This window comes from Vulpes lagopus, chromosome X, assembly GCF_018345385.1.
Source record: "Vulpes lagopus strain Blue_001 chromosome X, ASM1834538v1, whole genome shotgun sequence".
Classification (NCBI taxonomy): Eukaryota; Metazoa; Chordata; class Mammalia; order Carnivora; family Canidae; genus Vulpes; species Vulpes lagopus.
The window spans coordinates 33,144,601-33,171,304 of record NC_054848.1 but is presented as its reverse complement, the minus strand read 5'-3'; the positions used below and the strand labels follow the sequence as shown (position 1 = coordinate 33,171,304).

General features: G+C 49.8%; 1 protein-coding gene across 2 annotated transcripts in view; it reads left to right on the top strand.

Annotated features, from left to right (window-relative positions):
* The first annotated feature begins 6,987 nt into the window (after nt 1-6,987).
* SRPX (sushi repeat containing protein X-linked) overlaps nt 6,988-26,704 on the top strand; it is a 112,599-nt gene continuing 92,882 nt past the window's right edge. For both annotated transcript variants that reach the window (XM_041741614.1, XM_041741612.1), the window contains exon 1: nt 6,988-7,721. In XM_041741614.1, coding sequence (XP_041597548.1) covers nt 7,628-7,721 — 94 coding nt within the window. In that variant the 5' untranslated portion in view covers nt 6,988-7,627. The remainder of the gene's footprint in view (nt 7,722-26,704) is intronic.

Genomic DNA, 26,704 nt, shown 5'->3' with positions numbered 1-26,704 from the left:
TGGTTCAGTTGGTGGAAGGACACAAGCTTTCCTTCGTGAAGGCTCTGGGGTATTGGCAGCCTGGCCTGAGTTGGGTTGTTGTAGTTTTCTGTTGACTTTAATCACAGGACCTGGGCGTAGTGAAGGCACCAGGAGGATTTCCTGCTTTCTAGACGTTCTCCTTATATCCATTGTGTGGTCGTAGCAACATGATTTCTCCCTGACATTCAGGACCAGTCACCCCAGCCAGACAGTAACCCCCTTCTCTGCTATTTTTTTAGTGGTACAAGGCACTCTGAGGGCCCAGGCAGGGGTCTTGACTTCCCTTTCAGTGGGGTCACTGTTGGACCCCACCCCCCACCAGTGGTGGAAGCATTCCTCTCTTTGAAACTAAGATCTCTAGACCCACAGAGCCTACGCATGGTCACGGGAAGTAACAGCGGAGGTAACACTAAATAGTACCCTTCCCATTTTTGCCAGGAATAGTGTCATACGTTGGCTGCTGACCCAAAGCATATACAGCATCCAGGAGGGCCTTGCCCAGCTCTGCAGTGCACTTAGCTGGGGCATTAATGTGTCTTCGAAAGGGTGCTCTACTTCTATCGAGGTGCTTCAGGCTCATGGGGACATGGTAAGACCAGTGAATTCCATGAGTGTGTGTCCAGTGCCTCACTCCATTTGCTGTGAAGGGAGCCCCTTGATTGGAGGCAACACTTGTGGAATACTGAGATGGCACATACGGTATTCGGTAGGAACCCGGGGTGCTGACTTTGGCAGAAACCTGCGGACAGGGAAGGCAAATCCATATCCCCTGTGTCTATTCCCATAATTGGGTAGACTACTCAAAGTCCTGCCTCCTGGTGGATTTCCCCTCTACGCGGTCCTTCAGAGCTGGCAGAGAGTAGGGCTGCGGTGTTTGCCACTCTGCACCACCATCTCAGCTGGTACTTCTGTGCCATGCAAACCTCTCTGAGGTTTTTTCCTCCTCATTCACCTGGTCCTAGGGAATGCTCCCTCCAGACCAGAGATGGAGGGAGATGGAGGGAGATGGAGGGGGATGGAAGGAGATGGTCCTCCAGGCCAGAGATGGAGGCTGGAAGAGAGAAGGTCACGTAGCAAAAGTAGGTGCCATGGACATTCGGGCCACTTCCTACTGCAACTTACTTATGCCCTCAGGGCCTGCTGGAGCCTGACTGCACCATCACTTCCGTTTGATGATGGGGTGCTGCTCTGCATACCCAATGGCTTGGCCAGTTGGCCAGCACTCGGTTCATGACAGGCAGCTCAGATTACATGGGAACTTGGTGACCCATAGCCAAGCGTTCAGCCTCTAATAATGCCTAGTAGCCATCCAGAGTTGTTTCTAGAAAGGGGAGTAGTAATCCAGAAAAGATGGCAGGGAATTCCTACAGAATTTTAAGGGTCAGATTTTGTTGCACCCATAGGAGTTTGCAAGAGATGTCGGAACGCATCCCTATCTGCCGCTGGCAGCTTGAGGAGCACCACGCCCCCTAGTTCCTGTGGCCCAAGTGGCAGAGTGGCTTGCACAGCCCCGTCTTTTCTCTTCCTGAGCCCCACTCAGAGCTAGCATTTCCTACGTCACCTTCATACAGCGCCTAACCGAAGAGGGACCCCTTCAACCAGGCTTGGTTTTACATGTTTAAAAAAGATTTTATTTATGCACTCATGAGCAACAGAGAGAGAGGCGGAGAATACGCAGAGGGAGAAGCAGGCTCCGTGCGGGGAGCCCGATGTGGGACTCAACCCCAGGAACCCGGGGTCACCACCTGAGCCAAAGTCAGAAGCTCAACAGCTGAGCCCCCCAGGCGCCCCTGGTTCTACAGTTTTTTCTGAGCAAGCCTGATCGGCCTGCCTGGGACCTGTGCCCCCTGTCCTCCGGTGGCTCTAGGGTGGCTCTAGGGTGGCTCTAGGGACCCCCCCCGGACTTCTGGAGCCACAGTCACGACCAAGATTTGGAGTGGCTGAGGTAGGTGGGCCCCCTCCAGAACCCCAAGTGAGCGGGTCCCCAAATGATGTTTTGCGGGGGTTAATCATCAAGATAGGTGAGGGGCCTGGCCCTCCCTGAGGTGAGCTCAGGTCAGGTGAAGTCCTCCCGGTGGAGGGGCCCCTGCGCAGCCGGCTCCGGGCCTGCCGCCCCATGGTTGCTCCCCACTCCCCAGCCCCTGCCAGAGCCGCGGGCCTGGCTTGGACCTTCACGGTGAAGGTGACAACCCCGGAGGGTTCTTGGAGGTGAAGGCGGGGCGGCCGCGTGGGGGGCTCTGGGGTGCCCCAGCCCCGGGAGTTCCTCACGCTCCTAACAGCCCCCACTCAGCTTGCAGCGGCTTTTCCTAAGTTGCCATCTCTGCGTTCCTCTACGGCTCCAGGTAAGCCTGTCCCTGCTGTCACAGCGGGCACATGCCCGTCTTCCTGGACAACGATGGGTGACACTTTGCCCTGAAAACCCAGTGCCTTGTCAGCTCCGAGAAAGGCATTGGTTTTTTCCTGCTTGCCCCGCCTTTTCTGGTTGTCAAGACCCGTGTGGCGACGGCCTAGCGTGTGGCCACTGACTCGAAAGCCATTCATTACCTTTTTAAATCTGTCTTCTTTTATTCCTTAATTTTCTATATGACCTCCTGTTCCTGCTTTCTTTCTTTTTTTTTTCCTGTTCCTGCTTTCTTTTTTTTTTAAGATTTTATTTATTCACAAGAGACACAGAGAGAGAGAGGCAGAGACACAGGCAGAGGGAGAAGCAGGCTCCATGCAGGGAGCCCGACATGGGACTCGATCCCGGGGCTCCAGGATCACACCCTGGGCCAAAGGCAGGCTCTAAACCGCTGAGCCACCCAGGGACGTCCCCTGTTCCTGCTTTCTAGAAGCATTTCCTTCGAATCTGTTACTGAATACAGCCAAGTAAATATTTTCTAAAATTTTTTAAAGATTTTATTTATTTATTCATGAAAGACACACAGAGAGAGGCAGAGACACAGGCAGAGGGAGAAGCAGGCTCCATGCAGGGAGCCCGACGTGGGACTCGATCCCAGGTCCCCAGGATCATGCCCTGGGCCAAAAGCAGGGCGCTGAGCCACCAAGGTGCCCTAAAATTCCCCCCCCCCTTTTTTTGTAGCTTCTTATTTTTCTCAAAGAGATGGTTTCCTTTGAATCTTTAGAGCAGACATATTCCCTTTCCCTTATGCTACAGACATTTTTCATCTCCTAGAGCTTGTGTTGGTTCATTCTGAGTATTTATCTTAGAAAGAGAAGAAAGATCTGTAAGCCAGAGGATTATAAACAGATACTATTGTTGGACCGGCCTTAGCTTTTTGATCTTGACCTCCAGCATTCTTACCTTAACCTTCTCCCATCTGGATATTTAATAGATACCGGTGAGCAAAAGTACCGACCCAACATGCCCTATCTTTCTGGCATTCTTTTAGCGTGATTCCAAGAAACTGAGGTCGAATCTCCTTGTCTTTGTCTTGAGTTCCCAGAAACCTGGAGAGAGTCTACTATAGTCTGTAGTTCATGTAGGAACAGTAATGTAACAAGCTGAATCTATTATAACTCTGCTACTCAAAGTGTAGTGCCTGGAGCTATGTGCTACTCTCTGGCTTTTTTTTTTTTTTCAGTGTTTTTCTAGTGAGTCCTGTTTAGTGATTTTCTTTTTTTCTTAAAGATTTTATTTATTTGAAAGAGAGAGAAAGAGAGAGAGAGAGCGAGCGAGAGAGAGCATGGGGAGGGGAAGGAGCAGAGGAAGAAGCACACCTCTCACGGAGCAGGGAGCCCGATGCGGGACTCGATCCCAGGACCCTGGGATTATGACCTGAGCCAAAGGCAGACACCTCACCCATTGAGCCACCCAGGCACCCCCGTTTAGTGATTTTATAAACGCATTTTTCAATGATGGATTGGAATTTTTTATTTTTATTTTTGGATTGGACATTTTAAAATAGTAGTCCTTTACTACAGATGATTTGAGAAGCATTGACATAGGCTCCTTGACTTTGGATAATTCCAGTCCATTTACCAAGGTACACTGAGCCACCAACTTTCCCCCTCAAACTTCAGGCCCTCTACTCTGAAAGGAGGTGGAAAGAGAAGAGAAGAACTGGCTTGAAAGGGTAGGAGAAGGAGGTGCTGTGGGGGGCGGATGGCAGGGGGCACGGGGCCTTGACCGCAGTCCTCAGGAAGTCTCTGTCCTGTGGGAGGGAGGGGGCCATCAGGTTCTCCTTCACTGTTCTCAGCCAACAAGCTCAAGGCAGAAAGTGGGGGGTGAATCCTGGGAATCCTCTTCCTTCTCCACCGCGGGTCATTCTGCTCTGACTCAGGAGAAGACTGGGGTGTTTAAGCCAACCTCCTCAGCACTCTGCACCGAGTGGAAAGACATGTCCATGCCCCCTGCCAGGCTTTGATGTCTGTGTTCCCTTCTCCTCTCCTCTGGCACTTGGCCCAGCACTCAGGAATGCTTCCGCGGACAGAACAGGCCCTGTCAGCATGGCCCTGAAGGGCCTGAGAGATCTTTCTTAATTTGGAAGGCACTCGATTGCTCTCACAGCCATTCCTGTGAAGCCTCTTTCTCCTCCTCTGTGATCTGTGAGCTGGATTTTTGAGATCTAACGTAGGATGCCACCTTTATCCTTACCCGATGCTCAGAGTCCATGCAGCGCTCCTGCCTAGGGAGATGTTTAGAACCAACCCGTTACCTGCCTATCCATCGTGGTGTCTCATGCTGACACTGCCTTTTTTCAATCCATTAATAGTTATGTCAAGCAGGACAGGAGTGAGATGATAGGTCTGTGGCACTTCCTGAGTGACTGCTCTGCCTGTTTCCATCAACTCATTACCCCGTCTTGTGGGTTTAGTTGTCTGACAGGTTTGTTCGTCTACATAAGCATCCTGTTGTCTAGCAAGATGTTGTGGGAGGAACTGCTCTTTCCTTCCTCGTCCTCTGCCCTCATCCCTTCTATCAGAGAGAGACCTGGAATAATAGTAGTCGTGATGGGGCACCTGGCTCAGTCAGTAAAGTATGTGAATCTTGATCTCTGGGTTGTGGGTTCGAGCTTCACATTGGGTGTGGAGCCTACTTGAAAAAATAGTAACAGGAGTAATAGTAATAAAATCTGATTGGCATTTGCTTTAAGGCAGCAAAGAGAAAAACATTCTTTTTGCCATAACACTTGGTATATTTTATTTTTATCTTTGTATTTTAATTCCAGGACAGTTAACCAAGTGTTAGTTTCAGGTGTACAATATAATGATTCACCACTTCCATATGTCACCTGGTGCCCATCACAAGTGCCCTCCTAAATCGCCATTCCCTATGTCACCCAAAACCCCTCGCCCTCCTCCCCTCTGGCAACCATCTGTTTGTTCTCTGGAGCTCAGAGTCTGGTTTCTGCTTTGTCTCTTTTTTCCTTTGTTCATTTGTTGCGTTTTTTAATTTTCACATATGAAAGAAATCATATGTATTCATCTTTCTCCGCCTGGCCTGTTTCACTTAGCAGGACACATGCAAAGAGGAAAACTCTTAACACAGAGAGCAGTATTTGTTATAATTGGGCCAGACTCGTGTGCTGGGAGAGAGCCGGCTGTTCCTTCTCAGCCTAGTAGTAGAACTTAGGCTGGTTTCTGTGAGTGGAACTTGCTTCAGAGGTAATATGGTGAAGGAAAGCTGCTGGAAAGCACTACCCTGGGCCTGGAATGTGGGATGTGCATTCACCTCTGTTTGGGAGCCTAGAACAGTTGTCTCAACTGGGGGCAAACGTTCCCTCGGGGACATGTGACAACGTCTGGCATTTCTTTCATTGTCATGACTTGGAAAATGAGGTGTTTTACTGGCATCTTTACTGGTGCACAGAGGCCAGGGATGCTGGTAACCATCCTTCAGGGCACAGGCTGCCACTCTACCCAACAAAGCAGGATCAAGCCCCAAAGGTCATCGGTACCTAGGTTGAGAAATGCTGGCCTAGAATTTAAGCCATCCTAAAACCTGCCCCGCTGAACATTAGGGAGCAAAAATACACATCTGGTCAAACTCCAGGCCACATCCCTACAGATCTTCATTCCACTGAGCTGGGTTCAGCCCTGATGTCGCGTTTTCATGAAATGCCCACCCTTCCCCTGGCCCCCTGTAGTTGGACAGGGTTGAGAACCACTGGGTGGTGAGTGTGGTCTGATGGAGGCCGTAGATGAGGCTGATCTGCCTCATTTTCTTGCAACTGGAGGCTTATTGAGGGGTTGTTGGCTCCTTGAGGAGGGAGCAGCAGTGGAGAATCCGGTAGGAGATGAGGGAACCTACCCTCCCTGTTCAGGCCTGGAGAGGATAAGATGGAAGTTCAAGTCTGGGACTTCTGTGAGAATTGGGAAATGGGTTTGCCCTCTCCATAAAAGAATTCGAATCCCAGGGCTCTTAGCCTAGCTAGTGGATCAGACTGCTTGTGGCAAGGAGAAAGTTGTCCCTTCCACAAGGTATGTGGCCCTTGCCAAGGCACAGGGCTCCCTGACCCCGAGGTGACTGGATTTCCACTCCCGCTCGCTCCTTCCTCCAGGCACCTTTGTACAGTGCACAACCTCATGCAGCAGCCCTGAGACCTCTTTGGGGCAGGAAAGGAGTGCGGTGCTGCTTTGTGCCTTGCGGGTTTCCAAAAACACGAAAACAAAACAGAAAAGAAAACATTTGGGAAAGCCTGGAAGAAGAAATCAGATCCGTCCTGCAGGCAGCCTAGAAAGCCCATCCTGATGCCAGGCCACAGCACAGGGTGGAGGCTTCAGGCTGGTCCTGGTGTCCTTGGAGGTGGTGGAGAACAACTCAGGAAATGGGAAAATCTGGTTGCAGAAAAGCACAACAGCTGGATTCCCAAGACTGGGAGCGAAGACAGGGAACTTTCTGTGCCTCGTTCTTGTGCATCAGCCCACCCTGGAAAGAGAACCCCAAGGCCCATTCCAAACTGCAGTGCAGCAGGCACCCAGCCCAGCCCTCGATTCATTCCCTTACAGAAGAGAAACAGAGAAGCTGTAGGACGGACGTCGGTGCCACAGAACCGCACAGCGAACTTCAAATCCCCTCTGTGTCCTTAAGGCGAACTGGGCAAGCTTCCAAGCATTGGTGTCTTCTTGGGTACAATGGGCATCATCCGACTGAGACGCGGTCCTGAGGGTCAGGTCGCGAACGTGGCGGGTAATAGCCGGCCGCACGGGCCACGGGGGCCCGACCGGTGGTCCCGTCACACAGGATGAGTCACGCGGCTCCCTGCGCAGATGACAGCGCGGGGGCCCGGGATCCGGGAGGCGGCGGGGCGCCGGCGTGTGTGCTGGGGTGAGCGGGGTGGGAGGGCAGGGAGGCGCTGGGGAGCAGGCGGTGCGCTCTCCTGTCCTGGGGGCCTGCCCCGCTTGCAGGAGAAGCGCTGGCACCGAGCAGGGCTGGGTCGCAGCCCCGGCCCGCGCCGCGTCCCGGGAGGCGGAGGAAGGCGGGCCAGCCCCGGCGGGCGGGAGGGAAGGGGGGCGGGAGGGACAGCGGCGAGAGGAGGAGTTTTCCAGCTCGGCTTCGCCCGCCCGCCCGCCCGCCGCGCAGCCCCTCGGCCCCGTCCGTCTCCTCCGCCCCCTGGAAGCGCCGAGCGGGAGCCGAGCCGAGCGAAGCGAGCGCCGCCGCGCCATGGGGAGCCCCGCACTCCGGGCCGCGCTGCTGTCGCCGCCGCTGCTGCTGCTGCTGCTGCTGCCGCGGGTCCCGCCGAGCCGCGCCTCCCCAGGTAGGACCGGAGGCGGGGCAGCCTCCCCGGCGGGGCGCCCTTTGTCCGCCCGGGGCTCGGCTTCGGTGGCCCCCGGGAGGGGCTTGCGCGCGGTGGGCTCGCGTCTGGGCACCGCGAGGGGAGAGCCGGCGGTCAGCCCCCCGCCTCCGCGCCCCCCGGGACCCGAGCGGACCCACGCTGGCGCCCGAGGCCACGGAGGGAAGTTGGGCGGCCGGCTGGTCTCTCGGCACCTGGAGTGGTGCCTGTCACCGGGCGGCGCGCGGCCGAGGCCCGGGGGGCCTCAGCTTGGCCTGGAAGGAGCCCCTACCCGCTCCCCTGGGGGTCCCGGGCCACCCCGGGGGCTGCCGGGCACGCGCCGCGGGACAGCGGCCCCCGTGGACGCCACGGGCGGGGCCTCTCCCGCATCCCCCCGACCCCCCCTGCTGGGGATTCCGAGAAAGTCTGTGCCTCCGGGAGAGAGGTGCCAGCTGACAGCGGTGACTTGGGGCAGGCGCTCGGTGACACACGCGCGGCAGTTAGGCGGGGGCGTGGCCTCCCACGGCGGGGGCGTGGCCTCTAGCATCTAAGGGGCCCCTGGCGTTTATTCGGGGCTCTCGCCGCCGCGTCGACAAAAGCTTTGGTGTTGACCTTTCAGAAGGCTCCAGCCAACTCCCTCATCTGGGAGTCTTGGGTTGGCAGAGAGCTTCAGGGGACCAGGGCAACATGGATGCGCCTTTGCCCCCCTGGAATGGAGAAGAAATCCAGGGGCGCGTTTTAACTTAGTGCTAATGGGAAAGTGGGGGACGTGGACTTCAGAGCGTGCAGACATTTGGCTCTGCGTTCAACAGTGTGGGCACGTCACAGCGGGGCTGTGCGGGGTGGACCTGCCAAGTCCTGCGTGAAGGACGGGGCGGCGGAGGGCTCCCAGGTAGTGTGCCCCGCAGCTGTAGGGCCGGCTGCTGGAAATACCCCGCACCTCCCCGCATGAATGCGGGAGGCAAACAAACGTGTAAAGTGATCAACAGGAACGTTTGTGTTTCGAGCAGACTCGTGCAAGTTTTAAGCTCTTTGGTAGGAACGGATTGAGGGCAAAGTAGAAAGGAGACTTCATCCTCAGCCCCGGCAAGTCCATGTCCACGCCCCCCACTCCCCTTTAGCCGAAGTTGGGTTAAAACAATCGTGGAGGGGAGGGGAAGGGGGGGCAGTACTGGCCAGGACAGGAGCAGGGAGAGGTTGCGAAGCTGGAGCAGCGAGCCGCTCACGCTGAGGTCCCAGGCATCTCTGGGCTGCCCGGACCTCTGCTGGAGCCTTTCTCAGCCAAAGGGCCTCTTCTCTTTTTCCATCTCAAATCCCTCTGCTCTCCTTTGTCCCAGCATCTATCCATCTGTCGTGGACCTTGCTGCCAGGGCCCAGCCATCCACAGAAAAAACTGGTTTGCCACTTTGGGCTCTCCTCTCTGGCTTTGGGGAACCGCGCCTGGCTAACCCTGCCCGCCAGCAGGCTGCCCCCAGTTGGGCACCTCTCAGTGGGGTCTCTCTCGGGAAATGGGCTCTGCTGGGGCTGTTGAACCTAAAGGAGGGGTATTCAGTCCAAGCCAGAGGTTTGCCAAGGCTGGAGAGGGGAGACTCTGTGGGCCAGTGGGTCCCGAGGCAGGTCACATCAGCTGAATTCACCCCAAGTGCTGGGTGACAGATGGCTTTGCACATCATTTCAGAGGCACTCCTTTAGCAAGTGCACATTATGTCTCCAGTAAGAGAGAAGGTGAGAGGCCTGGAATTGGGAACCTCTGAAAGAGGGATGTGGGGGTCAAGGGCCCCATCATTCCCACCACCTTTATATAACTGTCTGAGATTTAATAGCTAATCTGTCACAGAGTAAATCATTCCCACTCCTAGAAGGTCTCTGGAGTTCTTCCATCTTTGAATTTGATGCAGCTTTTCTGGCCATCTGATTCATTGTTTGCAGCCTAGCAAAGACACAGTGTCTGCAAAAATCCACAGGAAATGTATAGAAAGTTCTTAGCAAAGTTGTCTGTGTTTGATTGTGTTTGTATGCCTATAGCAGATGAGACTTTTTAGTCTGTTCTTTTTGTTTTTTTTTTTTTTCTGGGTGTAGCTGACATAACATGTTAGTTTCAGGTGTGTAACATAATGAGTTGCTATTTGTGTACATTGTGAAATGATCACCCCAAGAAGTCTAGTACCATCAGTCACCATATGCAGTTACAATTTTTTTTCTTGCAATGAAGACTTCTAAGATTCACTCTCGGAGTAACTGTGCTGTACATTTTTACATGCCTGTGGCTTATTTATTTTGTAACTGGAAGTTTGTACCTTTTGACCCCCTTTGCCCATTTTGCCCATTCCCTACTTCCCCCCCCCCCAACGTTCGAACCACCAGTCTACTCTCTGAATCTATGAGCTTGGGGCTTTTTATTTTGTTTCTTAGCTTCTACATATAAGTAAGATCATATGGTGATTTTTTCTTTTCTATCTGACTTACTTCACTTAACATAATGCCTTCAAGGTTCCATGTTGTCCATTGCAAATGGCAAGATTCCATTCTTTTTTTGTGGCTGAATAGTATTGCCACACACACACACAGCACGTCTTCTTTATCCATTCATCTATCAGTGCACGCTTGGGTTGCTTCCATATCTTGGCTATTGCAAATAATGCTGCAGTGAACATGGGGATGCAGATATCTTTTTGAGTTACTGTTTTTGTTTTCTTCGGATAAATACCCAGAAGTGGAATGGACACCAGATCACACAGTATCTATTTTTTAATTTTTTGAGGCACCTCCATCCTGCCTTCCACAGTGGCTGCACCAGTTTGCATTCCCACCAACGCTGTGTGAGGGTTTCCTCATCTCCACATCCTGGCCAACGCTTGTTATTTCTTGTCTTTTTGATGATAGTTATTCTAACAGGTGTGAGGTAATAGCTCATTGTGGTTTTGATTTACATTTCCGTTTTTATTCTGTGCTTAAATGAACTCTTGGAACCTCATTTACACCTGAGAGTTTGGAGGTTCCCTCCACCTCATCATGCAAGCAAGGTTGAAGGTGGAGAATGAGCGTGGTGGGCACTAAGAAAGCCTTCGTGAATCTTATGCCTGGAGAGAACTGGTGAGCTAGCAGGGTTTCACCAGTCAGGAAAACCGAGTGAGGTTTGCACAAAGCCCAACCAGACCACACCAGCCAAAGCAGTCCAACCGCCTTTGCAGATAAGTATTAGGAACTGAACACCTGGCTCAGGATATACAATTAAAGTCTCTCCAGGAGCAGGCTAAGCTAGAAATTTCGATTTGGAGTTATAACATGTAAGGAGCTGAAAAAAAAATGCCTCTTCATTAAAAAGGGGGGAAGAAAAGAGGGGGAATGCTGGGGAGAGCAGGACATTTTCTTCTAGCATTTTCTTCACCGAGAACATGTGCAGTCCAGTATGTTGGGGTTACTGCTTCTCATTTCACAGATTTGTGAGCTGAAAGAGACACCAGAAACCATCCTTCAAGCATTGTCTTCATACCTTCCCACCTCATCAGTCTTCGCACCACCATTAAAATATAGCCCCTCTCTTTTCAATGATTACTAGAACATTCTTGCTTGCTAGAACATTCTTCCCGCATTCTGACCCATTCTACTTTCTCTGGCCAGATACTGGTCTTTTAAGTACAACTCTACTTTCATCACGTTACTGTCCTACTCAAAAACCTAGAGCGGCAGCTCCCTGTCCTCTCTTATGTTAACTAGAAAGTTCTCAGCTGTTTTCAGGGGACTACACCATTGCTTCCAGCCTCAATTTTCAGCCTTTCTCTCCTGGTTTCCTAAAATGTGGCTGAAAGAGACTCCCTGTTTTTTTGCAGAGCTTGAGTCACATTTTCCCTCTTCTTGGCGATTACTGCTTCCTGCCCCTGGAATTCGCCCCTGCCCTGCCTGGCCCTTCGCCCCCTACCCCAGCCACCTGTCTGCCCAAATTCTCTCCATCCTCCAACGACACCCTCTCTTGGATGAAACTTTTCCTTGATTCCTCAAATGGGAAGCTTCTTCTGCCTTCCCTTAAACACCCATGGCTCTTCATGTTTTTCTTGTGCCATTGATGACACATGCCGGACGGTCCAATACTGTATGCACACCTGTATACTTCGAGATTCTGTGCTCTTGAAGGCCGGCGCTGTGGTGTCTTCACCTTCTTTCTGTTTCTCATGGTGCCTGGCCGAGCACCTTGAGCCAAGTGGGCATTTGTGCTGATCAAATTAATAGCCCTTGAATTTGGCTGATGGGCCACAGGACAGAAAGGAGGTGAGAAATGCGCATAGGTAACCAGGGCTTTGTGCCACCATGAATCTCCATGCGTGGGCACTGTGGCTCGCTGTCTGTAGAGGTTGCTTTTTAGATCCGCGAACACCCTCTGTTTAAGCAATAACCTTCTCTGTTGGGGTCTGTAAGGCGAGAAACGTACTGCAGCCACAAGCTGGAGCGTACATTTATTATTTTTGTTGGCCACTTTGCTACAGCCCCTTCCAAAGCGGTTGAATGGCTTCCTTAGTGAACGCAAATATGTGCACTACATCAATTCCCCTTTCAGAGAACGCGCCTAAAATGGGTAATTGAAAGTGAAGATTGAGTTTAAACAGAAGAAGGTTTCCTTTTGCCAGGCTATAGCATAGTATGAGCTTGTGGCAGCCAAGTTATGATGAATCCCCAGGTTAAAGATTCACTTCCAGCATAGCAGGGTGAATGAGCTCCAGTTCCTGGGGAGTTTCCTGAGCCAGCCCCTTCGGTTCGGTTGGCCATTGTGTGAGTTCTCGACTGTCAGCTTTTATGGGGCATTGTGTATGGGAGCCTTTTAAGCCTATACTTTTCTCTTGGATATTTGAATGTGGTTTGGGAATAGATTCCATTTCTGCCTTTTCTGATGACAACTGGGCTCTACCCAGAGACTTTTTCAAGCAGACACCAAATGATGAGGTGCTTGGGACAACGGAGTGAAGAAGGTGGGGAATTCCTTCTGGCAGTACTTCCTATCTTACAGGGATGTAGACACCAGCTCCTCTGGGTGGGTAAATGTAGCAGAGGCCGGTGGACAGGCCCTGGGAGCACAGAGAGCAGCCATGCAGGAGCACCAGGCTTGGATACTAAAGAATGATGTTGATGGGTGGCTGATGCCCATGACAGCAGCTCTGCAGGCCCAAGGAAGGCTAACAGAGGGGGCCTGTGCGCTACTCTAAGAACATCTGGAGATTGGGAATCAAAGTCTACATGGGTGTTCTTTTTCTGGGGAGAAGGCTCTTATCCCAATTCCGAACCACTACTCACTAGATCATCTTCATGAATTTCGAGAGCGAGCTGCCCTTCACAGGCAAAAACATCTACATACAAAGTAAGATGAAATTGCCAGGCTTGGAAAACTGTGATTGAACCAGTGAGCAGGTGATCTTTGGGGTTGCAGACAGTGAGTGGTACAATGTCTCCTTCTCCTCGCTTAAAAAGCAACACCCAACAAAGTAGGCATAATCATAGATTGTAATTGATTGTCTTTGGGCCTGGGCCAGCAACTTGTTGTACCCCTCACTTAGCAGTGTCTGCCACCGGAGGGACGATCTTCAGTCAATTTTTGTGGATTAATTAACTGCCTAAACTAATTGTGACAGAGAACAAGCATTCTGTTTCAAATACTCCTGCAGGATTTAACTGGAATTTCCAAGATGTTAATTCAAGAGTAAGGAATGCCAGACAGCAAAATGTCAGCGGAAATTGGCGCTGCTCTGAAGAAGAGACCCATCCCGACAGGTGACGGGTCAGGGCCTACTTCATTGATGAGGCTCTTGGATTTCATATCTCCCTGGGATATGATACTAGGAGACTTCGAAACTCCCGGGAGTTCCCAGGGCAGGATTTTCAGATCACAGTTTAAGGTTAAAGCTTGAGCAAGAGAAAAGTCATTGGTAGCATTGCGAAGCTCCCAAGTTTTCCAGATGGTAATTGGTTTCACCTGGATCTTACGGTTTGCATGGCGCACTCGACTCCGAAACCTCTAGAGTGCTCATTCCTGAGCTGCATGATTCACTCACCCGTAATCCTTAGCTCATACTGGAGGCCGCTTTATGCATTGTTCTCCAGGGAGAAGATAAATGGGTTTGGACCTAATGGCTTGGATTATCCCAGAGGTTTGGGGTTGTAAATTGAGTACACTGGTTTTAAAACGTTTTTTAATGAGTAATAGTCAGACAAATCCAAACATAGAGCTGGGGGCAGACTTTCTGCCTTGGCCTTAAAATATCGTCCCGCTATTTCTTCTGCCCTGCTTTCACAGTGACCTGTAGTGCGGTCGGTCACATGTACCAGCAGCTTGTTTGGTCTGCTGTCACTGGCTCTTCGCAGTGTCTGCCCAGTTAAGCCTAATGACCATCTGTCTCTCCAAAGCCGATTGCGCCCTGGGACCCTCTGACTGATGACTCTGGCCTGCCACTTACTGTGTGGGTGGTTGAGCTGAATGACCCTGCCAGATCCAGGGATCCAGGAATGTTCAAAAACACTGGCTAAATTAGGGCCACAGGGCAAAGATTGAGCCAAGGGTTGGCAGGCTCATTGTGGAGTGGTGAGGAAGTGGTGGCGTGGCCACGTCCCCCACCTTCTGAGACTCTGCCCCCAGATTGGCCTGATCCATAGAAGAACTCTGACAGATTTGCCACTGACTCAGCATTCGTCAGACAAAGGCTCTGACTCCTTTAAACATCCAGTGTTGAAATCCTGTTTCCACTTAGATTTTAATTTAGCTTTCCAAGGGGTGGAATCATATTGTTTCCCTATTAGTTGCTCATGGATCTGAGGCCTCCGGCCATGTGAGCAGATCCTGGAGTCTCTCGTTCATTTTGTGTCCTCCTGGTGGCTCTCAATGAGTGTGTGTGATGAGATCTAAGAGGGAGAATGCCTCTGGCCAGTCCTGACCCTGCTGGGTATCTCAGGCCCTATCTAGATTCCTGTGGAGTTTCCCTTCCACATACAGGCTCCCCTGTGTGGGTCACCTAATCTGTGGAACTGTGGAATACCCGACTTGGAGCACCCGAGACCTAACCCCTGTGTCTTAGTGATGAGCCTCCGAGGCTTGGTGAGTTGAAGAGGTTTGTCTGTGGTCACCTAGGGCTGTAGAAGCACAGCTGGGTTTAGAGCTAAGTGGTAGCTTCAGAATTCCCATCACTCTCCCCAGGCTTGTCCTGAATTCAGTTTTGAGTGGCCACTACGTGTTAGGCACTGTGCCAGGCCCGGAGAAGAGGGGCAGGTCAGGATCATTCCCACTGCGGGCACTCGCTGAACCCCTGTCTCGGTGTATTTCGGGCATCGTTGTGTCTCTCAGGACTTGGCTGCCGAGGGAGGCTCTCATGCCTGGGGCTGCTTGCATGTTCCTCAAGGGCTGTAAGCATCTGGGGATGCTCCCTCTCTCCACCACTTGCTTTGGCTCCTCAACTGATATGTCATGACATTCTTAACAACTTTACTGAGATATAATTTGCATCCCATACTATTCACCCACTGAAACCAATACAGTGATTTGTAGTGTATTCACAGAACTGTGTATCCATCACCATGGTTTTATTTCATCTTATTTTATATTTTTAGATTTTGTTTATTTATTCATGAGAGACACACAGAGAGAGGCAGAGACATAGGCAGAGGGAGAAGCAGGCTCCCTATGGAGAGCCTGATGTGGGACTCAATCCCAGGACCCTGGGATTATGCCCTGAGCCAAAGGCAGACACTCAACCACTGAGCCACCCAGGCATCCCATCACCATGATTTTAGAACGTTTTCATTATCCCCCAAAGAAACCCTTTGCCCCATAGCCGTCACTCCCTAACTCCGACCCCCAAGCTCTAGGCAACAATTCACTTGTTTCCGGTCTCTACACATTTGCCTATTCTTTACATTCCGTACAAATGGAATCATGCAATATTTGTCCTTTTGTGTCTGGCTTCTTTCACCGAGCATAATGCTTTCAAAGTTCAAACATGTTGAGGCAGGTATCACTACTTGATCCCTTTGTGTGGTTGAATTTTATTCCATTGCATGGGATAGACCACATTTTATCCATTCATCACTTGATGGACATTTGCGTTTCCACTTTTTGATTATTATGAGTAATGTAGCAAACATCCCCATAAGTTTCCATGTGGGCACAATGGTGTCATTTCTCTTGGATAGATACCTCGGCAGTTTTCCAAAGCCACTGCGCCCTTGTCCATTCCCACCAGCGGTGTGTGGCAGTTTCAGCCTCTCCACGTCCTCAGCAACTCTTGACATCTGTCATTTTGACGAAGTGGTATCATTTTATCCCAAGTCGGTAACAGCTTCCACTCAAGGCCTGAGTGAGAAAGCCGTGTCTGTTCTGCCAACTATGGTGGTGAGAGTCACCTAAGGCTGCCTGCCACCCTTTCGCTGCTGGTCATCGGACACCCTTGGGCCCAAATCAGAAAGAAAATGAGAGCTAAGTGCCGTGTGTGGGTACGTGGGCACCGAGCTTGGTTAGGAGACAGACTTCGGGCTGATTAGGAAAAGGATAGAGGCAGACCCAAGGCTCAGGATTGAAGAGTGGTAGTCAGGATGATTTGAGACCCTGCCTGCTCTTTTTTTTTTTTAAAGGTTTTATTTATTTATTCAAGATACAGACAGACAGACAGACAGACAGGCAGAGGGAGAAGCAGGCTCCATGCAGGGAGCCCGACGTGGGACTCGATCCCGGGTCTCCAGGATCACGCCCTGGGCTGCAGGGGGCACTGAACCGCTGGGCCCCCCGGGCTGCCCCCGGCCTGCTCTTTCGGTGGGTAGGACGGTGGCGGGAATTCCCCGAACAACCTGATGCCTGGCCGTCCTGGGCGTCAGTGGCTCGCCCCAGTGGAACCCGCCATAGCCTTTCGGAGCTTGTGGCTGTTTCAGAGGAGAACAGAACCAACCAAAAGAGCGTGCTGGCTCACCCGGGCCGCACCCTGGCACGCGCGGATCCTTGGATCCCCTGGGAGCGGGTCAGACGTGGGGCGCCGGGTGTTATGTGCAACTGACGGATTCTTGAGAACTACGTCGAGAAATAATGCTGTACTGTATGTCGGCAAATGCAATTCAAAAAAGAAAGAAGGAAGAAAGAAAGAAAGAATGAAAGAAAGAAAGAGAAAGAGGAATGCAGAAGCTCAGGCCCTGTCCGAGACCTACCCAAGCAGCGCTCACATGTTAAGAAGATCCCCCCACCCACCGATCCTTCTCCACAGTGAAATTTCAGAAGTACTGGTGTGATGAATGACTTCAGCGCCTTTGCCAAGAGCAGGCGGCGTGCCTGTTCCCATCTGCCACACAGTCGCCCCCTCGCCTCCTCCCCCCTCTCCTCTGGGCTTTGCCTCCCTCCTGGTCCCTAGACTTCCTTTCCGCAGTTCCCGACATTCCTGAGATAAGCCTGCACAGCCTTTAGGTCTCTACTCGCTCTTCCAGCTCCAAAACAAACCCAGCCCCGAGGGGGAACCTGGATTCGATGTCCTTTGAAGTCCTCCAAGGCCTGACCTCCAAGCAGCAGCAGAGCCACCTTCAGTGAGTGGGGACAGGAGCCTCCCCTGGCTCTGCTCTGCCGCTAAGTCGTCCCTTAGAAATAGCTTCAGCTTGTTAAGAAAGCCCTGCTGGGGCGGTCAGGGCCTCCCCTGCCTCTCCAGCCAGACCTTGTCTTGTGACTCAGAATTGCCACCGTGGGGATTACACATCTTTGTACTAGAAACTGAGGCCCCTGGGATCAGGGAGGGGGCAGCCCCGTGGCGGGCAACACCAGCAGGGAAGTCGGAAGAGCACATGCAGCCCCTCGCACTCTGCACCCCCAAGCCCCACGAATGGGGCAAGTCAGGGAGACCCAACTGGTAGCAGCAATAAAAAGGGAGCCTCCCGGGCACCTGGGGGGCTCAGTAGTTGAACATCTGCCTTTGGCTCAGGTCGCGATCCTGGAGTCCAGGCTCCCTGCAGATCGAATCCCAGGCTCCCTCTGCCTGTGTCTCTGCCTCTCTCTGTGTGTCTCCCATGAATAAATAAGTAAAATCTTAAAAAAAAAAAAAAAAAGAAGGGCAGCCTCGACCTTTTCTGGGATGGGGATGAGGGGAGGGTGGGCTCTGTATTCTGCTTTGGCAGATCTTGTCTGATGACTAGGATCTAGGGCGGGGGTCTCCCAAGTAAGTCTGGGCAGGCCAGATATGGCCCACTGCCTGGTTTTGTATGACCAGTGAGTCAAGAATGGTTTTTAAGTTTTAAAATGGTTGGAGAAGTCAGAAGGAGAATATTTTCTAACGTGGGAAGATTTCATGAGATTCAAATATCTGTGTCACTGGCTCACGGCCATGCTCATCTGTTTGGGCACTGTCTGTGGCTGCTTGGTGATACCATGGCTGGGTTGAGTAGGGATGACACAGACCATGTGGCCTGCAAAGCCGGAGGTTATTTCTTATCCGGGCCTTTACAAAATGTCTGCCACCCCTAAACTGGGGCCTCGCTACTCAAGGTATGGATAGAGTCCCAGTCTCATCTGGGAACTTGAGAGAATTCTAGAATCTCCAAGCCCACCTCAGACCTGTGAAGTCAGAGCTAACCATCTAACAAACTCCTAGGGGCGTGGGGCTGCTTCTCGTTCACCGTGCGGCTCAGCTCAGGACTCGTGTTGGCCTTTGGTAGGGAGTCTTCTAAGAGATATGGGCCCGCATGCTGTAACTAGCCCCGTACCCTGTTACTGTCAGTTTATGTGACAGATAACTGGGTGTCTCAGGATCTGCCTTCGAGGCTTGGTAACCTCTCAGACCCTCTAGAAGCTAGGACCTTGTTTACTCTTGCCAATTCTTGGCCGGGCCTGATATCCTAATTCAAAGCTGGAGGCCGACTGGCCTCTGCTACCTGCTGACAGGCTCTCTTGATGCTGCGTGGACTTCTGGGCATCTTTCCAGATCTGCTGCCCTGCCAGGACCTTGCTGTGTGGTCCGGCCTGCGACTCTCCCAGCCCCTTACCTTGGTGCCGAGGGCTTGATTTGCACATCTGTCTTTGGCCGGGTGCTGTTCTTTTAGGAGCCTGTAATCTTTGTGCTCGTCAGGACCATCCCTAACAGAACATTTCTGAAAGTGGCTTCCTTGCAGCACTGCTTCTCAGGGAGGGCCATAGAGATTGTAGGGGCAGCAGAATGAGTGGTAGTTGGGAAATGCGGGGTTAAGTAGGTTTCTTTCTTGCGGGTCTGTTCAGGGTCATTGATATGTTAATGACCTTGTTACCCTCTGGGAGAGGACCCAGGAGGCTTGGGGGAGAGCACAGATGGAGAGGACCCAGGAGGCTTGGGGGAGAGCACAGATCAGCAGGGGCAGCACCACCACGGAGAACTTCTTAGATATGTGAATTCTTAGGCGGCACCCAGAGCTACTGAACCTGGACGTGAAGGAAGGTGGGCCCAGCAATCTGTGTTTTATCCAAACTTCCAGGTGATCCCGGTGCTTGCACAAGTGCCAGAGCCACCGGTGTGGTCATTTCCAAATTGTTTTCTCAGAGCATCTCATTCGACTAGTGTTTCACATTTGGTTTTGTGCTTTTTATTTTTTTAATTGAAGTACAATTAACATACAGTGTTATATTAGTTACCTGTGTACAACATAATGGTTCAACAATTCTAGACATGACTCTGTGCTCTCCATGGTAAGTGTAGTCACCCTCTGCCACCAATGTTAATACGACATTATCGACTGTATTCCCTATACTTTTCATCTCTGTGACTTAATTATTTTATAACTGGAAGTTTTGGCCTTTTCATCCCCTTCACCGGTTTCACTCATCCCCCGCACCCCTTGCCCTCTGGCAGCCACCAGCTTGTTCTCTCTAGTTAAGAGTCTGTTCAGGTAGCCTTTTGTTTGTTCATTTATTTTGTTTTTTAGATTCCAAATGTAAGTGAACTCATATGGTATTTCTCTTTCTCTGTCTTCCTTTATTTAGCATAGTATCCTGTATGTCCATCCATGTTGTCGCAAATGGCAAGAGCTCACTCTTCTTTTATGGCTGAGTAGTATTCCAGTGTGTGTGTGTGTGTGTGTGTGTGTGTGTGTGTGTGTGAGTGTGTGTGTGACATTGTCTTTATCCATTTGTCTATCCATGGACATGTGGGTTTCTTCCGTATCTTGGCTGTCCACAGTGCTCCTATAATCGTGGGGGGTGCACATATCTTTTCAAGTTAGTATTTTTGTTTTCTTTGGGTAAATATCCAGTAGTGGAATTACTGGATCATACAGTAGTTCTCTTTTTTACTTTTTTTAAGGAACCTCCATACTGTTTTTCACAGTGGCTGCACCAGTTTGCGTTACCGCCAATAGTGCACTAGGGTTCTTTTTTCTCCACATCCTCACCAACACTTGTTACTTGTTTTCTTTTTGATTCTAGTCATCCTGACAGGTGTGAAGTGTTATCTCACTGCAGTGTTGATTTGCATTTACCTGATGATGAGTTATGTTGAGCATCTTTTCATGTGTGTTGGCCATGCGTATGTCTTCTTTGGAAAAATGTCTCAAGGCCTCTGCCCATGTTCATCAGATTATAATTTTTTTGTACGTGTGTGTGTTGAGTTGTATAAGTTCTTTTTTAAAGATTTTATTTATTTATTCATGATAGACATAGAGAGAGGCAGAGACACAGGCAGAGGGAGAAGCAGGCTCCACGCAGGGAGCCCGACACAGGACTCGATCCCGGGACCCCAGGATCGCGCCCTGGGCCAAAGGCAGGCGCTAAACCGCTGAACCACCCTGGGATCCCTGAGTTGTATAGTTTTTTTTATGTATCTTTGGATATTAACCCCTTATTGGATATGTCATTTGCAAATATCTTCTCCCAATCAGTAGGCTGACTTTTCGTTTTGTTGATTGTTTCTTCCCTGCTCAGAAGCTTTTTATTTTGATGTAGTCTCAATAGTTTATTTTTGGTTTTGTTTCCCTTGCCTCAGGACACATGTCTAGAAAGAAGTTGCTACAGCTGATGTCAAGTTACTGCTGCTTGTGTTCTTATCTAAGATTCTTGTGGTTTCAGGTTTCGCATTTAGGTCTTCCATCCATTTTGCGTTTATTTTTCTGTATGGTGTTAGAAAGTAGTCCTGTTTAGTTCTTTTGCATGTAGCTGACCAGTTTTCCCAGCACCATTTATTGAAGAGACTGTCTTTTCCCTGTTGTATATCCTTCCCTCCATTGTCATAGATTAATTGACCATAGAAGTGTGGGCTTATTTCTGGGGTCTCTGTTTTGTTCCATTGATCTATGGGTCTGTTTTTGTGCCACTACCATATGATTACTACAGCCTTATAGTATATCTTGAAATTTGGGATTGTGATACCTGCAGCTTTGTTCTTTTTCAAGATTGCTTTAACTATTCGGGGTCTTTCATTGTTCCATACTGATTTCAGGATTGTTTCTTCTAGCTCCATGAAAAATGCTCTTGGTGTTTTGATAGGGATTGCATTGAATCTGTAGATCAATTTGGGTAGCATGGATATTTTAACAATATTAATGATTCCAACTCATGAGCCGGAATATTTTTTCATTTGTTTGTGTCATCACATTTGTTGTTTTTAAAGGGAAATATGTTTTTGGTTCCAGGACAGGACGTCTGAGAAGATGACAATGAATTTCCTGAAGCTGGTGGCAGTGACCACTGCAAGCTCATAGGGGGAAAAAAAACCCCAAAACTTTGGGTAGCATCATCTGTCCCACATCTGTCTCACTAAGCAGTTGTATGCATACTTGGTTAAAAGAAGTTTCTTCCAGTTGAAAGCCACCAATTTTGGGCTGGTGCAAACATGTGTTCTTTAAAACGTGCTTTTCTGTATTAAAATATGAAGAAAGCTGGGAACAGCCCTTGAGATATATTTCTCTCCTCCTCTGCACACTGCCCCTTTCAGGATACTCTTTTTTTTCCTCCTTCTGAAAAATTTCCTCATGCAAATCCCACCCCATCTTTCCAGACCAGTCAAGTCCAACTGGCTTTTGCTGGTGTCCTTGCCCACAGTGAGTGACCCTTCTCTCCATGGGAATGGCCAGGGCAGCATTCAGACCTGAGGGGAAGGCCTCTCCCCAGGCAGCGCCTCTTTATTCATTCTTAACACTCAGCTCCTGGCCTCACCTTCCAGAGCTTTCTCTTTTGCCATTCACTGTGAGGGCCAGTGGTGTCACAACCTTGGGCCTGCAGATGGATACTTTTCATTCTTTGCTGTCAGAGAGTTTGTACATGTTGTGTTGTCTTTTAGTTGGAAAATGCCAGTGACACCGAGGCTGGAAGGGGAGGGGAGAGGAACCACCAAGTTCTCTGGTCTGGACCTTTGCTCTTCAATTATATGGAGGTGAGGCCTCAAGAGCACAAGGGCTGATGTGGAGGGGTGGGTCCTTGATGTGGATTTACTTTCTGAACAGAATTGTAACGAAGCAGAATCACCTCACTGCCAGGCGACAGAGGCAGTCTGATGGCCCCCAAATGTGAACCTCAGTTGGCTGAGGCAAAGAGTATCTTAGTGGTTCTCCAGACTAGGATGGGCGTCTCTCACGCTTGCCATGCCACTCTGATGCCACGTGACCTCAGCCTGCGCCTCAATCTGGGGCCTTCTGCCCAAGGCCTTGCCACAGCCTTCTTCCCTTCTTGGATTTTGAGTGTGTTGCACTTGACCTCTGAGGAGGATCACCAAGCCTTTTGGGGACCATATACTACTGCTTTGGGGCCACTGTGTGGTTTTACTTTCAAGGCTAGACCTTCTTGCCCATATGTGTTAAATGTGCGCAGTCAGCCTCCAGGGCCTTGGGGTGCCCCTTGGTGGGCACAGGAGCTGCCATTTGTTGAGGGCCTCTGCTTTGGGCTGACCTCAGAATCAGGCACGTGACTTTTCCCTGTTTATCCTCTCTTCCAACGTTAGGTGAGGGACAGGGCCCCACTTTGGCTCTTTTTTTAAAAAATATTTTATTTACTTATTCATGAGAGACACAGAGAGAGAGGCAGAGACATAGGCAGAGGGAGAAGCAGGTTCTTCATGTGGAGGATGCAAGATTCGATCCCAGGACTCTGGGATCACGCCCTGAGCTGAAGGCAGATCCTCAACCACTGAGCCACTCATGTGCCCTGGCTCTTTATAATATTAAACAATAGAAGGAGAATAAACTGACCAAAATATATTATTTTTCCCTTGAACAAGAGTGATGCCTTCATTTATAAAGCTGTCCCTTCAAGTTGTTTTTTGTCAGCTGTGTAAAATATGACCACAGCTATTTTTTTTAAAGATCTCCTTTATTTATTCATGAGAGACACACAGAGAGAGAGGCAGAGACACAGGCAGAGGGAGAAGCAGGCTCCCTGCGAGGAGCCCGATGTGGGACTCGATCCCAGGTCTCCGGGTTCACACACGCCCTGAGCCAAAGGCAGGCGCTCAACCGCTGAGCCACCCAGGGGTCCCTATGACCACAGTTAACACTTCACAACCCACATGCTGTCTTATGTGTCCTTGCTCATGAAAGGTGGAATGCCTGGGCACCGTGGGTGCCGTGGACTCCCCTAAACATCTCCCTTTGGGGTTTCATGTGGAAGACTTTGACTACAAGAAGGAATATTCTCTCAGGTGAAGCAGCTGTAGCAGCATGGCTGTCTCTGCGAGCTCCTGTCGGGCGGGGATCACCAGCACCCCCCCCCACCACTTGTACTTTTTTTTCTGGAGGACATAAAGTTAGAATGGATATTTAAGAGTAGCCTTAGTGGGGAAAGAAGTTACATAAGGCGGGCATTTGGGTGCAAGAGAGGGAGGAAGAGTCCTAGGTAGGATGGAGCCCCAGTTGCCCACAGCAGCCCGGCCAAGGGTACTCTTACTGCCTTTCTCCCTTCCCTCCCCTCCCCCTTCCCTTTGTTCCCCCCACTTCCCTTCTCCCCCTTCCTTCCCATCCTCCCTTCCCCTAGCCCATTATGCGGCATCCTGGAATCTCCTCCCAGATAAGCTATTTGCACCTTATCTTAGAGCCGGCTTTTGGGGAAACTCCCACCATATCGAAGCTGCAACTTAAGCCAAGATTTTAGGTTCTGATTCAAAGTGCTCTGTACTGCTGAATTCATTCCTGCTGAACAGAACCATCCAGGTCAAAAAGTGAACCCATAAGGCAGACCTCCGTGAGAGGCTTGGGGAGTGGTCAGTCATCTGTTGTTGTGAGAAACTATCCTGAACCTCAGTGTCTCAAAACAACCCACCACCGCTCATGTGCTTCTGATCCTGCACTCTGGGCCGGGCTTAGTGGGGCTGGCTCATCTCTGCTCCACATGCTGGTGGCTGGGGCAGCTCACGTGGGGCTGGAGGACCCAAGATGGCTCCACTCACAGGCCTGGCACTTCCTCTGGGATGACTGGAATGGCCAAGATGGCCAGGCCTCCCTTTCTACCTTGCCACAGTCTCCTATTCTCTACATCTCCTCTGTCTCTGCATGCTGCCTTCCTCCCCAGCAGAGAAAATGGACTTCCTTCCACGCACATAGCTTCTCAAGGGACGAAAGCCAGAGCTGCCGAGACTCTTAAGGCCCAGGCACAGAACTGTCATGGCCTCACTCTTGTCACATTCTACTTGTTAAAGTAGATCATGAAGCAGGCTGAGGTGAAGGTGGTGAGAGTGGAGAGACTCCACTTCTTGAAAGGGAAGGGTGGTATCATGTGCAGGGTTGAGGGGGATTGGTGGTGGCCACTTGCAAGCAGTCCACGGTGGGTGTGGTTTGAAAGAGCATATTGGAGATGTGAGTTTAACTTACCAGGGTGTTTGCCGGGTGCCTTCTGACTAAATGCTGGATCCCAGGTTAGCTCTCTGGGTGTTAGCCTATTTAGCTACAGGCTGTGGCATGCCCCGATTCACTGCAAGTACATGGAAGTGAATAAATCTGTGTCCTGGGAATATCCAAGGTTCGTGTGCCAGTGCTTACTGATACTAGCACCACCCCCATCCTTTGCTCCCCCAGACTTCTCTCATTTTCATCAATGGCAAAGACTTAAAGGTAACTCCAATAGATCATAGATGTAACTATAAAACCTGTAACTGTAAAACTTGGTGATAATATGGGAGAAAAATCTTTATGAGCTTGAGTTAGATCAGATTTCCTTAGATATGACACCAAAAGCATGCTCTATAAAAGATAAAAAAGTACTTCATCCAAATTTGAATTTTCTGTTTTTCAAAAGACACAGTTAAGAGAATGAAGGGAGGGGCACCTGGGTGGCTCAGCCAGTTGAGCGTCTGCCTTCAGCTCAGTTCATGATCTTGGGATCCTGAGATCAAGCCCCACATTGGGCTCTCCAGGGAGCCCGCTTCTCCTTTTGCCTCCCCCTCTGCTACTCCCCTTGTTTGTGCACACTCTGTCTCTGTCAAATAAATAAAATCTTTTAAAAATAAAAAAAAGAGAATGAAGAGATAAACCACAGACTGGAAAAAGTATTTACAAATGCCGTATCATCCTCATAAAGCACTTTTATCCAAAATATATAAAGAGCTCTCTAAACCCAAATAATAAGAAAGCATGTAGTCCAATTTAAAGAGTAGGCAAAAAATTTTTTTAAGATTTATTTATTTGAAAGAGAGAGAGCATGAACAGGAGTGGACAGAGGGAAAGGGAGAGAGAATCTCAAGCAGACCCCACACCAAACACAGAGCCCGACGTGGGCCTAGATCCTACCACCCGAGCTGAAACCAAGAATCGATCACTTAACTGACTGGGCCACCCAGGCACCCCATGAGAAGGCAAAATATTTTAACAGAAACTTCACCAGAGAAGGTATGCTCGATGTCATTACCCACCTCCCAGTTGGATGAACTTGGCCAACTTCTGCTTTCATCTGCTAAATGTGAACAATGGCACCTGCTCCTGTAGGGAAGTGATTTGTAATGTACTGTGCAGATATAAGGTATGGTTACAACTCCCAAAAAGCAACTTGCACACATTTTTGTTCTTGGAGAGGGCTGACTAGCCATTTCTTTCTCTCCCTCATTGGATTTTATGTGACAGACACCCACAAATTGCTGGCTATGACTGCTAGGTAACCACTGGCCACCAGCAATTTGAGGCTGATCATTTACTGTAAGCTCAAGTGGACGTGGGTGCCTCCCACCATGCTTTTCCAAACCAGTCTGGTTTTTAGGGCTCCCTAAAAAAATCTCCCACTGTCTACTTCTTCTGCCCTCAAGTGTCCTAATGTCCTTTCATTTCAAGGAACTTGCATCATGTGTGCTCTGTAACAAAGGGCTTTAGTGTTTCTTGGTACTATCAATACCTAAGAGATTTACCTTGGCCTTGATTTTTTTTTCTTTGAATTCATTTGTAATCACTGATGAAGTTTGAGATGTATTATTTTATATTCTTATATATTATTGTTTTCTAGGACCTAATGTTAAACTCAATGCTGAATGCTTAGTAAGGACACTGATTATGTGAAGAGTAAGTCACAGAGCATTTTCCATCTAGTGTCTAAATTTGGAAAAAGAAGCCTGGATGAACAGCTGCAGTATCCCAAATCATTTTCCATTTCTGTGAATCCCAAAGGCCCCTCTTCATGCATTTAAAATTCATGGAATTCCTGAAATTAAAAAAAAAATACTGTGAGAGAAACACACAGGGCTGTGTTGTTTTTTTTTTTTAACAGCTTTATTGAGATATACTTGACACAATAAATTCCACTGAACTGCCTTTGTGCCTTTTCAAAATTAATTGGCAAATTAATTGCTTTCTGCAGGTCTGTTTCTGTGTTCTTTGTTTTCATCCATTGATCTACATGTCTTTCCATTTGCCACATTATTTTGATTACTGTAGTTTTGTAAATAGTCTTAAAATTGGGTAGTGTGCTTCCTCAAACTTGATTCTTTTCCAATGTTGTCCTGGCTATAAACTCCATATAAATTTTAGAATCATCTTGCCAATATCTATCAACAAAGCTTGCTGGAATTCTGACTGGAATGCTGTTAAATCTATCAGTC